The sequence below is a fragment of the Bos taurus genome, chromosome 19, assembly GCF_002263795.3.
Source record: "Bos taurus isolate L1 Dominette 01449 registration number 42190680 breed Hereford chromosome 19, ARS-UCD2.0, whole genome shotgun sequence".
Classification (NCBI taxonomy): Eukaryota; Metazoa; Chordata; class Mammalia; order Artiodactyla; family Bovidae; genus Bos; species Bos taurus.
In genome coordinates, this window is record NC_037346.1 from 38,516,952 (window position 1) to 38,530,168 (window position 13,217).

At 50.6% G+C, this 13,217-nt stretch overlaps 1 protein-coding gene across 1 annotated transcript; it reads right to left on the bottom strand.

Moving 5' to 3' along the window:
• Window positions 1–3,802: 3,802 nt before the first annotated feature.
• On the bottom strand, window positions 3,803–10,347 carry PNPO (pyridoxamine 5'-phosphate oxidase). Its single transcript, NM_001014907.1, is given in 7 exon segments — window positions 3,803–4,549; window positions 4,765–4,835; window positions 5,139–5,267; window positions 5,521–5,574; window positions 6,423–6,522; window positions 7,576–7,700; window positions 10,092–10,347. Coding segments are annotated over 7 exon segments (786 nt in total). The 5' UTR covers window positions 10,230–10,347; the 3' UTR covers window positions 3,803–4,380.
• Between the last annotated feature and the right edge of the window lie 2,870 nt (window positions 10,348–13,217).

The window sequence follows — 13,217 nt, forward strand, 5'->3', positions numbered from 1 at the left end:
CTGGTAAAGAATCCACCTGCAATGCAGGAGTCACAGGAGATGCAGGTTTGATCCCTGGATCTTCCCTGGATTGGGAAGATCCCCTGCAGGAGGGCATGACAACCCACTCCAGGATTTTTGCCTGGAGAATCCCAGGGACAGAGGAGCCTGGAGGGCTACAGTCCAAAGGGTCGCAAAGAGTCAGACATGACTGAAGTGACTTAGCACATGTACATGGTCAGTATCACATGACCCATAAGTAGTCCTACGTCTGTGCCCAATGCATATCGGTTTCCTTTCCTCTCTTTTATGAAGGAACTCCACCACAGCTCATGCTTCCGTTTAAGGATGAAGAGAGAGCTTACTCCCTATGCTGTTAGGTCTAGACCCTCCTCAAGCCCCAGGAGCCGAGAACTGGGAAAAAATTGGCCAAATCTCTGGAGCTCATGGTGGGAACAGAAAGAGACCAAGGTGACAACTAAACAATGTGATTCTGTGGCTTCCAGGTCAGCTCCTCACAGGCTGCTGGGCCACCCCAGGGAGGTTACTCAGGACATTTACCAAAACAAACAGACCTGTACAAAGGGGGCCTTTGTTAGCTGGCCTCACCCAGGCCAGAGGCAACTCTGAAGAAGAGGGAGGGAGCCCAGGGACTGGAGGGAGGGAAGGTGGGCTCAGGTGTATGGCCTTCCCCCAAGCCTCTTCCCCATCCCGCCCCACCACATGGAACTTTCTAGGGTCCCCACAATCATTCAGTCCATAAAGCCTCCCATGGAGGAGCTGACTTTCCGCCGACTGCAGCTCTGCCCAGAGTTAGCACCTGATACTCAGAGGGTTTATAATCAGCCAGCTCTGTGGTGAGTACCCCACGAAGTTCCTCCTGTAAGCCTCTCATCATAGGTGCTGTCATTACCACCGTTTTCTAGTTTTCCAGCTGCATTAGCTGAGGCTTAAGAGATCAAGTCACCAGACCTGGGTCAGGGGTTCCTAGTGGCAGAGCTCGGACTGAGGCCAGATCTGTGCATATGGCTGCTGCACCACACAGCCCCCTTCCCCCTGGGTTTTTATCTGCTTAGGGAAGGGAAGCCTGGCATGCTGCAGTCCATGGGGTTGCAAAAAAGTCGGACAGGACAGAGCAAATGAACAACAACAGGGAAGGGAAACTGAGGCTCAGAACAAGGAAAGGAGTACAGTCACCTTCTGCAGTGGGAAGGTGGGGAGAGAGGGTCATGCCTGGGCCTTGCGGTCCTGGGAGGCGAGCATCCTCTGAGGGGGCCGCCCAGAATCTGGAACCAGTGAGGAAAAGCCAACCAGCTTCAAGGGTGAGACCCCAAACCATAGGGACCTCCCGCTTCAGCCATCCTGATGTTCCCTGAGGCAAGGGGTGGGGAGGGGTGAGAGGCTGGGCCCCAGGCCACTGACCTGTGCTTCTGTCTCATACGGGCAACCACCAGGCCACTATCTTCTCTCTTAGGTGAGAGGGTCTGTGGGTTCCTCAACCCTGTGCATGCCACTCCACTCCACGGCCCCAAAGTGATGGCCACAGAATCTCCCACGAAAACTCCACACATATCCCTAAGTTAAGGGATGGACGGACGGGCTGGGGGCAGGCAATAAGAGCCAAAGGAGACCTGGCTGCCCAGGAAGTCAGTGCCCAGGCAGCCGCAAGTGTTCACCAGGCCAGAGGAGGAGGAAGCAAGAGTGCAAATATGAAAATATGAGCAGGAGCGGGAGAGGCCACGGTTATTGACCACAGTTTCACTGGGACGGGACCCAAGAGGGGAAAGGGGGGCAGGAGGGGCCAACTAGAACTGGCCTGTGCTGCCTAGAAGGGGCCAACCCTGGGCATCGGGCTCCCCCTGCTGGACACCCAACCTCCCCAAGTGGAGAAGCTTAAGGTACGAGGAGTCGCTTAAATTCTTCAACTCCCCTCAAACATGGGGGAGGGGCGGGGGACGAGACCAGGCTAGATTGAATATTTACATCATGCATGGCTGATGAACTTTTATTTTAGACTTGGCACAGGGACTGTCAGACAGAGGAAAGGAAAGGAACAGCTGAGACCAGGCTCAAAGCAGGGGATATACACAGACCCCATAACATAACAGGACAAGGTAGAGAAGGGCACTCCAGCACCCTCTCCTGCAAGTGGCCACAAGGCTAGCACTGTGCCTTCCTGCACCCTGGCTTAAGGAAGCCCGTGGGGGTTGGGGGTGGTCAACACCCAGAGGGCCGCTCTTGGAGGAGGCAGTCAGTAACAGATGCCAAAGCACACACCCATACAGTGGAATGAAGCGGTTTACAGAGTTGCAAGCTCAATGGCCAATGTATGCAAACAGTCAGTTCTCTGATCCTGGCTTAGTCACAGCAAACATTTGCCCAGCCTGGCTCCTCTCCGCAGCCTGGAGGCCACTCATCCACGTTACCCCTGGTCACCAGACTTGTGCTCGAAGAAGACTATAGCTCAGCACAGGCCTCAGCCAAATGCTACCGAAGAATCCAGCTGCAGAAGTGGTTGGTTTAGAGGTTGAGGCTAATCTGGTTACCTGGAAGCAGGGGTGGTCCTGTTTAAAGCAGTGTGGGATTCAATGGGTCTGGGGTAGGCTCCCAAGGGAAGCCAAAGGTGCTGGCCTGTGGACTACACTGCAAGTGAATCAAAGTCGCTCAGTCATGTCTGACTCTTTTTGACCCCATGGACTATATAGTCCATGGGATTCTCCAGGCCAGAATACTGGAGTGGGTAGCCTTTCCCTTCTTCAAGGGATCTTCCCAACCCAGGGATCAAGCCCAGGTCTCCTGCATTGCAGACGGATTCTTTACCACCTGAGCCACAAGAGAAGCTCAATGCAAAAAAAAAAAAAAGAGAAGCCCAATGCAAGTAGCAAGGATCTATTAACAGGGGCTCTCAACCTTGGCTACACAGAATTCCCAAGGACCTTTGAAATGTCCCCAAGTCCAGGCTGCACTCACACTGGTCAAATCACCTCTGAGAGTGGGACTGAGCAGCAGGGTTTTTAAAGCTCCTGGGTAATTCCAGTGAAAACCAGTGACCTAGGAGCCATCATCAGTAGGGGTGGAAGGGAGGTAAAGGGATGTGTGTCAGAAAAGTACAAGCTCTATTATTTAATTTTATATCTGGAAAGTGAAATACATATAAATGTATGTATATATGTATTTCACGTACATATGTGCTGTGCTAAGTCACTTTAGTCGTGTCTGACTCTTTGCGACCCTATGGACGGTAGCCCACCAGGCTCCTCCGTCCATGGCATTCTCCAGGCAAGAATACTAGAGTGGGTTGCCATGCCCTCCTCCAGGGGCTCTTCCAGATCCAGGGATTGAACCTACATCTCTTACACCTCCTGCACTGGCAGGTGGGTTCTTTACCACTAGTACCGCCTGGAAAGCCCTCACATACATTGAGTTTTGATAAACAAATATGGAAAGTAAGGCCTGATGAGAATCTTCCTGACCCACAGGTATTAGCATGAGTTCCTTCTACAAAACTCCTGTCTGACAGGGAAAGAACACTCACTAACTAACCTACTCCCTCTTAGGCAGCTCCAATTGTTTGAAATTTCTTCCCATATTGAGATGAAATCTAACTTCATCTAACTTCCACCTATGGGTCCTTCAGAGCTACAGAGAATAAATTTAGTCTCTTTTCCATATTGCTCTTCTTCAGATAATGGAGGGCAGCTATCAGTTGGGTAAGAGGTTTAAAAATATCCTATTAATAAATGAGTTAGTTAAGGTTTGTTATAAGCACATCAATTCTGACTTGGTTTAAGCCAAGAAAAAATAAATCTCTCTTTTTTTTTTTACAGACAATGGGTTTTCTGAGGTAGAAGGAGGAATTGGACAACCCCAGGTGTGGGAAGTAGGGATCCGTGGATCGTTCAGAGAATTGCAAGAGCAGCAGCCAGAAGTTGCTGTTTCTAGGCCACCGTTATTTACTTGGCTATAACAGCTCCTATGCTCTGAGTCTCTAGATTCCAAATTTTAAATATGAAAGAAAAGAAAAACCGACTGGCTAGATTGCCTCGGGTGCTTCTGCTGGGACCAATGGGCTCTGGTCAGACTCTTGTCATGTGATAACAGACAAGACTGCTGGGCCCCACCCCCTGTCACACCAGCCCCACTCCTACAGGGAGCTAGTCCAATAAATCATAGTTAAGGTTGAGAAGATAATCACGAGATTTTCCATTTGTGATGGTCTGTGCCACTGTTAAACTCCACTAGACTAGCTGACTACGGAGAATTCCAAGGGTAAACACTGAAGGGCCCTGAATATAAGAGGCAGGAAGGGAAATGGGTTGAGTTTAGAAGGGTCTGGCCCCACATCCCATACCCTCTCTGGGGCACTGGCTCCAGCTCCACTCAGTGCCAACAGATTGGGAGTCAGGGCGCAAGTCTCTCATAGACCCAGTCTTCCTCGCCTCGGTGGGTCATGGGCCCCAGAGGGGAGTCTCCGGTTAGTAGGCCTCGTCGAAAGACGATCCGGTCGTGCAGGCGGTTGGTTTGGCCCTGCCAGAACTCCATCACCTGTGGGTACAGGATGTAGCCACCCCTACAAGGAGAAGTAGACGGTTTGGTGCTCTGCATTTTTCTAGCCAGGCAACCCTCACCACCCTCCACGCCATCCCAGGGTCCTGTGAAGGAAGCTGCTGGCATGCATCTGACAAGGGTTTCCAGGGAGGAGTATATCTGTAATTCCAAGCATGGCTTCAAGGAAGCATGAGGGTCCCAGTGTCCCTTTCTAGGTGACCCCCCCGTATCACTCACCAGTATTTTGGCTTTGGCACCTCCTGTTCCTGGTAGAGTTGCTCCAGTTCCTTATTTTTCTTTCTCAGATACTGTCCAGGGGAAGGAAATGAAGGAAGGGCCAGACTCAGTCAGTGATTCATTTAATCACCACTTACAGGGCCTGTGCTCCGTGCCAGGTGCTGGGGACACAGGTGACCTTCGGGGGCACAGTTCAACAGGAGGGTCAGACAGACACAGGAGGCCTGACCCCTGCTCCCCATATTCACATTCCCCAGGGAGACTATCCATTTCACTTTTCTGGAGAGAGAGGGCCCTGGCATCGCCTGGGGACAGCCTCTGGGGCTGAGCCAAGGCACCCACCACTCAAAGGACTAAGGAGAAGCCCTACTCACCTCCCGATCCGGGATCACGGAACTCTGGTGACTGACCACAGCCCCAATCTGGCTGCTTTTGGGGCGGGAGTGGAAGTAGCATTCAGCCTCCTCCTCAGGCAGCTTCTTCACGGGCCCTTCCACACGCACCTGCCCAGGGATGGCCCTGGTTAGATAGCATTCAAGGCCACCTGCCTTTCCGACCAGCACTGGCTCCAGTCTTCTTTGTTCTTCTCTTTATCCACTGCCCCATTGTGCCTGACTCCAGGTAGCCCAGCTAAGTGAGAGTCATCTGAAAGGCAGGATGTTTACGCAGCCTGGGGACCTTCACCAGGTCCATCCATAAACTCACGCCCCTCCTACCTCCAGTCCACCCCCGGCTGTCCCAGGAATGCTCACTCACCTGACGGTGCAGGGGCTCCCAGTAGAAGACAAGGGAAGCAAAGGGATTCGAGTCCTGGAAATGGAAGAGAATCCACAGACGGTCATCAGGACAGCAGAGAGGAGGCCTGGGCACAGGGGGAAGCTAGGGGGTCTGCACGGCGCAGGCCCACTGCAGATGCATTTACTGTAGCATCTTGTTAAGTCCCCAAAGGTGGGCCTACTTTTACAGGCGTGGAGATAGGCTCAGAGAGGTTCACTAACACTCCCAGGTTCACAGAGTCAATGGAAGACCTGCGCTGAAAACCTCAGCCAGAGGGACTCCAAAGTGAGGCTTGCCATTTCTCTCACCCACAGATTTGCAAATCCTCTGAAATGCACATTTGACTGCACTGGACTTGGGGGAGAGCTACTCATTTTAGATTCATTAACTGAACGTATAGGAAGTGCCAGCTCTGTGCTCAACACCAGGAGAGGTGCTGGGGGTTTAACAGAGACATCTCAGAAGCAGCCCCGCCCCCACGGAGCTTACCATTTAGCAGAGGACATAAACATTAATCACATAATCCCCCAAATACACGCAGTTAGAAACTAAAACAATGGCAGAAAGGAAATTTGTAAATTATAGTGACCAAAGTGAGAGGGGCTGGCTCAGCCTGGGAATCCAGAGGCTTCCGTGAGGAGGTGACGTGGGGGCTGAGACCCGAAGAAACAGGAGCTACTCAGATAAACAGCTAGGGAGGTGGAGGTGCTTAAAGCTTGCCCTCATTCACAGCAGAGAGAAGGCAAGTGCAAAGGCCTCTAGTCAGGACAGTGCCTGAGCGTGGCTGGCAAGTGGACTCGGGCAGGGGTGGCATGAGTAGGCGACCAAGAAGCCAGGGCTGGACCCTGCAGGCCCAGGAAGGGTTTACCGTGAACCCTCACCAGCTCTTTTCCCTTTCGACTCTCGAAGTTAGTGAAGAAGCGGAAGCCATCCTTGCCAAAGCCCTTCAACAGCACCATGCGGGCAGACGGTTTTCCATCTCTAGGGCAAAGAGCAGAGCACTATGGTGAGAGACCCTCCCCACAGGATGTCTGAGCACCCCTACACCTGTGCCCCCTTATTCTGCACTCTCTGGGCACTCAAGCTGCCCATGGGAATTTGTCCCAGAGATGCAAGCATGACACCATTGCCTAGGGCCCTATAATGGACTGAACTGGGTTCCACTAACATTTTTGAAGCCCTCACCCACAATGTGACTGTATGTGGAGATGGGACCTTTAGGGAATGATTAAGGTTAAATGAGATCCTAAGAGTGGGACTTTAATCCAGTAGGACTGGTGTCCTTATAAGAAAAGGAAGAGACACCAGAGAACTCCCTCTCTCCCTGCATACACAAAGGGAAGGCCATTCGAGAACACAGCAGAAAGGCAGCCATCTGTAAGCCAGGACTCTAGAGAGGCTTTGCTAGAAACCAACTCGAAACCAACTCTGATAGCACCTTGATTTTGGACTTCTGGCCTCCAGACCTGTGAGAAAACAAGTTTCTGTTACGCCACCAGTCTCTGTTAAGGTGGCCCAAGCAGACTAGCTCGGGGGGTATCCAGGGGCACAGTACAAGAGCCTTGGCTCCAAAGCCTTACACTTTAGTGAGGAGGGGAAGAAGAGTTGAATAAGAGGCTAATACAAGAGATGTCTCAAGGGATTTATGACTGATTGTCAAATGAATGATACAAACCAGCACTGTGCTAGATTTTAAGAGAGGGAGATGGCTTTATGGAGATCTACCTCCCCAGATGGGAACTGGGGAGACTGGGAGCTGAGGGAGACAAGGGTGTGTGTACTGGGAGGTGGAAGCATCAAGGGCAGAGATGAATGAGGCACTACGTTTTATCACTAAATGGAATTGAGTCAAGTCTAATCTTTGGTTTACAGGTAAGGACACCGAGGCCCAGAGAGGACAAATTACTTGCCTGAGGCCACACAGCATGTTAATAATAGAACTAGTCATAAAGTTGTCATCCATCAAACTGAGAGCTTCCTAAGTTTGCTACTTCATCTGCACCCACCTACAGAAGGGCCCACGGCTATGCCTACCTTGTACACGTAGCCAGACACATGGCGTTGGCTTCCATTATGTCAGGACACTGAACAGCCTCCTCGAACCAGGCAGCAAACTGCTTCACAGGGTCCAGGGAGGTCAGATGAGTCTCCTCAAATGCCTGGGAAGGGAGAGTTTTATTTCATTTTACAAACACATGGAGTGTCTACTGTATACATGGCTCTGTTCTAGGCACTTTTCAAGTGTTAACTCATTTAGTCCTCATAACAAAAACCCATCCCCAGGAAGGTTCTGTTAGCCTCATCTTATAGGTGAGAAAACAGGTACAAAATGGTGAATAACTTGACAAATCAGGGTTTCATATCACGGGTGTCAAACCTATTACCTGGGAAGCCTAAAAAAAAAAAAAAAACTCCTGGGCTCCACCCAGTAAATTCTCATTCAGCAGGTCAATTGCAGAAAGGGGGACCCCTTCCAGGGCCTGAGGGCGGGCTCTTGTCTGACACTCAGAAATGAATTGTCCAAGGAGGTACACTTGTTGCCAAAACAAGACTTTATTGGGACGGAGGGCCCGGGTGGCAAGCAGCAGGGGAAGGGAACCCAGGAGGACTGCTCTGCCACATGGCTTACAATCATGTTTCATGGTGATGCTGTTGGTTTCTGGGTTGTCTCTGGCCAATCATTCTGACTCAGGGTCCTTCCTGGTGGCACGCACGTTGCTCAGCCAAGATGGATTCCAGTCAGAAGGATTCTGGGAGGTGGGTAGGACATACAGACTGTCTCCTCTCTCCTTTTGACCTTTCTCAATTCTTCTAGTTGGTGTTAGCTTGTTAGTTCCAGGTTCTTTCCCAGGACCTCTGGTTTAAGATAACTCATGCAAGTGGTTACTTTGGGGCCTGGCCTGGGTGGGCAGTTTGGGTCAGTGGTTCCCCTAACAAGTCTGAGATTTAATGAAAAACTGCATGTTTCACAAGCATTTCTGGAAATGTTCACACGTAACTAGATTTGGTAACCAGGCTCTGGGCCCTAATTCCAAAATAGTTCTCTTGGTTTCTCATCTGAGGAAAGAAAAAGAAGATCCAGGAGCTTTCTCCTGCACCCCTAGGTAAGTTATTCCTCCTCCTCAAAGTGTTATTTATTTATCAAACATTTATTGACTTCCTGGGGTCCAGTGGTTTAAAACCCACCTGCCAATGCAGGGCGCTGGGTTTTGATCCCTAGTCTGGGAAGATCCCACATGCCGGGGGGCAGCCACTAAGCCCATGGCCTGCAGCTATGGGAAAACCGCACACCTAGAGCCCCACGCTCCCCAGTGAGAGAAGCCTTTGCCCAAGGAAGACCCAGAGCAACCAAAAATAGGCAAAATAAATTAACTAGTTACATTTAAAAACAACAACAACAACAAACATAAGCTTTCCAAGTGGCTCAGTGGTAAAGAATCTGCCTGCCAATCCAGGAGACACATGTTCTAATCCCTGGGTTGGGAAGATCCCCTGGACAAGGAAGTGGCAACCCACTTCAGTATTTTTGCCTGGGAAATTCCATAGACAGAGGAACCTGGTGGGCTTCAGTTCATGGGGTCGCAGAGTTGGAGACAACTGGTGACTAAACAAGCTGATTATCACTGTTCTAGGCACTTTTCTCGGGAGAAGGCAATGGCACCCACTCCAGTACTCTTGCCTGGAAAATCCCATGGACGGAGGAGCCTGGTAGGCTGCAGTCCATGGGGTCGCTAAGAGTGGGACACGACTGAGTGATTTCACTTTCACTTTTCACTTTCATGCACCGGAGAAGGAAATGGCAACCCACTCCAGTGTTCTTGCCTGGAGAATCCCAGGGACGGGGGAGCCTGGTGGGCTGCCGTTTATGGGGTCGCACAAAGTCTGACACGACTGAAGCGACTTAGGGGCAGCAGCAGCAACAGGCACTATACTAGCTTTACTACTTTGGCCACCTGATGCAAACAGTCGACTCATTGGGAAAGATCCTGATGCTGGAAAGATTGAAGGCCAAATGAGAAAGTGGGCAAAAGAAGAGGGCAGCAAAGGATGAGATGGTTAGATAGCATCACCGACTCAATGAACATGAACCTGAGCAAATTTTGGGAGATACTGAAGGGCAGGGAAGCCTAGCCCCGTGCAGTCCATGGGGTTGCAAAGAGTCTGACGCAACTTGTCGACTGAACAGCAGAGGTATTTTACAAATATCAAAGTCCATAACATCCCCGTGAGGTCAGTGATATTACTTGTGAAGTGAGGAAACTGAGACCCAGAGAAGTGAGTAAACCGCCCTAGAAGTGCGCCCAACGACCGGCAGGATTCCTTCCAGGCAACCCCCGAATGAGCGCCCTGAGTGACTATAACGAGCTGCCTCTGGAGTCCACCTTCATCCTGGTTTCTCCAGAAACCCTCCCCCATTGATTGTCTTTGAACCCCCGCTTCTCCCATAGGGTAACCCCGAGCCCCAAGAGGTGGATCAGAAACCCCAGAGGATCCCTTCCATGCCCCTCCCCTCGGGAGATGACTGCGGAGGCCCTGCAGGGCAGCGGCACCTCTGGGTCCCCGCGGTAAGTCTTGCGCATCGGTCCCAGGTCCATGGCAGCACCGCGGCTGCAGAGGTGGCGGAGGCAGCGGGGCCACTCGGCAGGTCGCCCAAACGTCACGATGACGCTCCGCAGCCAGAATATCATGAGGCCGCTGGCCACGTGACTCGGCGTGGCTCCGCGCTGGGTTCCGTTGCGTTCGGAACCAGTATCTTAGCCGGGGAATCTCCCGGCAAGGAAGAATTTATCAGTCACCAAGCCAGGCCGACAGCCTAAGTCCTCCGAGCCACTGGGAGCCAATGGGAAGCCAGAGTCGGTGGAGGGAGCCGGGAGCGGAGAGGCCATTGGTTGGAGTTTTCCAGGAGCGAGGCCAATTAGAACAAGAACAGAGGAACCCGGCAGCCAATGGACGGCGCCTCCCGGGGCGGGAGCAAAGAGACAAGGAAATGCTGTCACCGAGGTTAACACGCACGTGGAGGTTTGTTAAAGGTATAGGGACTGCAGCGGCCCAGGCGGGAGGGGCAATGGAGGAGCCCCTGGGGGCTTGTGGAGATAGTCAGTATTAAGAGGCCCCCCTCTAGCAGATGCCCGAAGGCTAGCTTAGAGATTGGCGGTCTGCAAAGGACAAACGGAAAATGGAATTAGGGGCCAGACTCTGAGGCAAAGTGTAGTGGAGACACAGAAAGGGGCGATCTGGTGGGGGGATGAAATTTGGGCTCGAGAGTGGGAGAGGCTGAAATGTGACTTCGGGTCTCGTGGGATAGGCGTGTGTATATAGTGTGTGAGTATGGGGAGGTACTCTGGTGTCTGGGAGGATCAGTTGGGTCAGGAGGAGACTATGGGTAAGAAAGCAGATGGCCTGATGGGAAAAGGGAAGAGGGAAATGTGGGATCAAACTATCCCAGATGAGAACCATCTTCCTCTTTCAGCTCTGAACTGCTGCTCTCCAGCCTCATTTCTGTAATGCAGGTCAGAGCATGCTCCTCCCTTTCCTCATGGTTTCCTCTTTTGTGGTTGCCCCAGAGCTCATACTACCCAGTGTTCCAGTAGATGGAAAGATTGCCCCACCGCTCCAGGGCCACCTCTCTCTTTGTTGTTTCTCCTTTTTCACATTTTGCCCCTTCTAGGTAGTTGGAGTCACCAACCATAATTAAAGGCACAGGGGAGCAGGTTGCCATGCAAAGTCACTTCCAGGCTGTGGACTAGGGGCTGAGTAATAGGACACTTGCCAGTGCCCATTCCAGCTTTGACTTGGCTGGGCAGCCTAGGGTCAAGGCCTCTCTGTAGTCCTTCCTGAACATCAAGAGGGGGAGCTGCAAGAGCCTTTTAGGCAGGCACCCCAGGCCTGTGTCAGGTAAGGGGAACGTCCCTGCCCTGCCCAGGTGTTTGCATTACTGCCAAGCTTCATTAAGCCCTGCATTAGATGACTGTCATTCTTTATTACATGCTCGTAGCTTGAGCCAAATGGCATCTGGAAGACAATTTTGCTGCAAAGAAATAATTCATCTCAAGGTTTAATGATGTTGATCAATGGATTCTCCACTGGTTGAAATTTTTTTGTGTGGCCATCATTTTTCTCTATTGACACAACTGAGAGAGAGGTGACTGGACTTTCTTTCTTGTTGAGATTGTTCTTCCACATATGACCATTGCTTCCCTCCTCCCTGCATTTGAACCTGGATAAGCAGTGATTAGTACTCTTCAGCTCACATGATTTTGTTCATGGGGCTACACTCTTAGCACTGCTGGGTTATGCGACCCTGGGCCCAGATTCTGGGGCACGAAGACTAGGATCATTTGAATGACTTGCTTAAAATTTAAAAGCCAAGGGCTCAGTGTAGTGGGGAAGACATGTGTTAAAGACCAGGCACTGAGCTAGGTCTGAGAATATGAAGATAAAGGTGCATGGTTCCTGCCCACAGGGAGCTTACACTCTACAGGGGGAGACAGATCTGTAAACTGAGGATTTACAGGAAGTTTAACAGATGTATCTGCAAGGTAAAGGGAGCAAAAATGAGAACGTGGTCTCCAAGGGTTACGCAGTTGGGAAAGGCTTCATAAAGGGAACAGACGTTTGATTTGTCTTAATGAGTAAGTGTTCTCCAGATGGGGAAAGAACAGTCATTCCAGGAAGAGGGAGTAACTTGAGTGTGATACTGCCAGAGCAAGGTAGTGAGAAAACAGGCCAGGCAAGGAGGCAGGGGCTAGGTGACAGCTAAAGATCAGACAGGTGGCAAGGGCCAGCTTTAGATATCTCTTCTCAGTTTTCATCCTGTGCTGCTGTCGAACCAGGGTGTCTAATTCCTAGTTTTTTAAGGCCAGGTAGCACGAAAAAGTACTAGATTCTGACAGCCTCTTCCATCCTTGGCTGTTAGTGAGGAAATTTACAACTAGTTGCCCTTTTTTTTTTTAAACTTGTTGCCTTTTTATATTTCCCCTTTGTCTTGAAGATAATCAGTAGGCTTGTATTATGCTTTTCTGCCTAGTGGAATTTGGTGTCTAGATCACAAAGGGGCCCTGCAGTGCAAACCACAGTGGGGACATGATGCCCGCTGTGGGTGCTGCTCCTCCTGTGACCCCAAGCAAGGGGTTTGACTTCTTGGGAGAAATGAATTTCTTTTTTACTGCTTTTCTTAAATATTTTGCTTACCACCCCCCAACTTTGTAAATTTACTAATCTTTTCTTGGAGGTCTTTAATGAATAGAAGCTATATTGCAATACTGCATTGTACAGAGACACCCCAGTTTCTCAATATGCAGCAAAAGGTTGGAGACATTGTTTGGGGACTATGCCTTGCCTGTTTTCTATTGCCTATTTTCTATTGCCTATTATTTCTTGCCTGTTTTCATAAATGCATAAATGGTTTTGCATTTATGTTCCTAAATCACCATTTTTAGTCTAATTGTTTGATTAAATTATACATTTCAGTTACATCTTGGTGGCTGGATTTTTGTTTGGGGACTTGGCTCTGGTTACCAGTAGGTGATGGGCAAAGGAGGGTGAGGCAGTGGTAGGGAGACATTGGGAGATGCTGTTCTCTAAGCTAGAGCTGGGAATGGGGAGCCTGATGCCTGAGTTTGGGAGGTATGAAGTGGAGAGAAACGATTTAACTCAGCAGGATGCCTTTAGGTGAG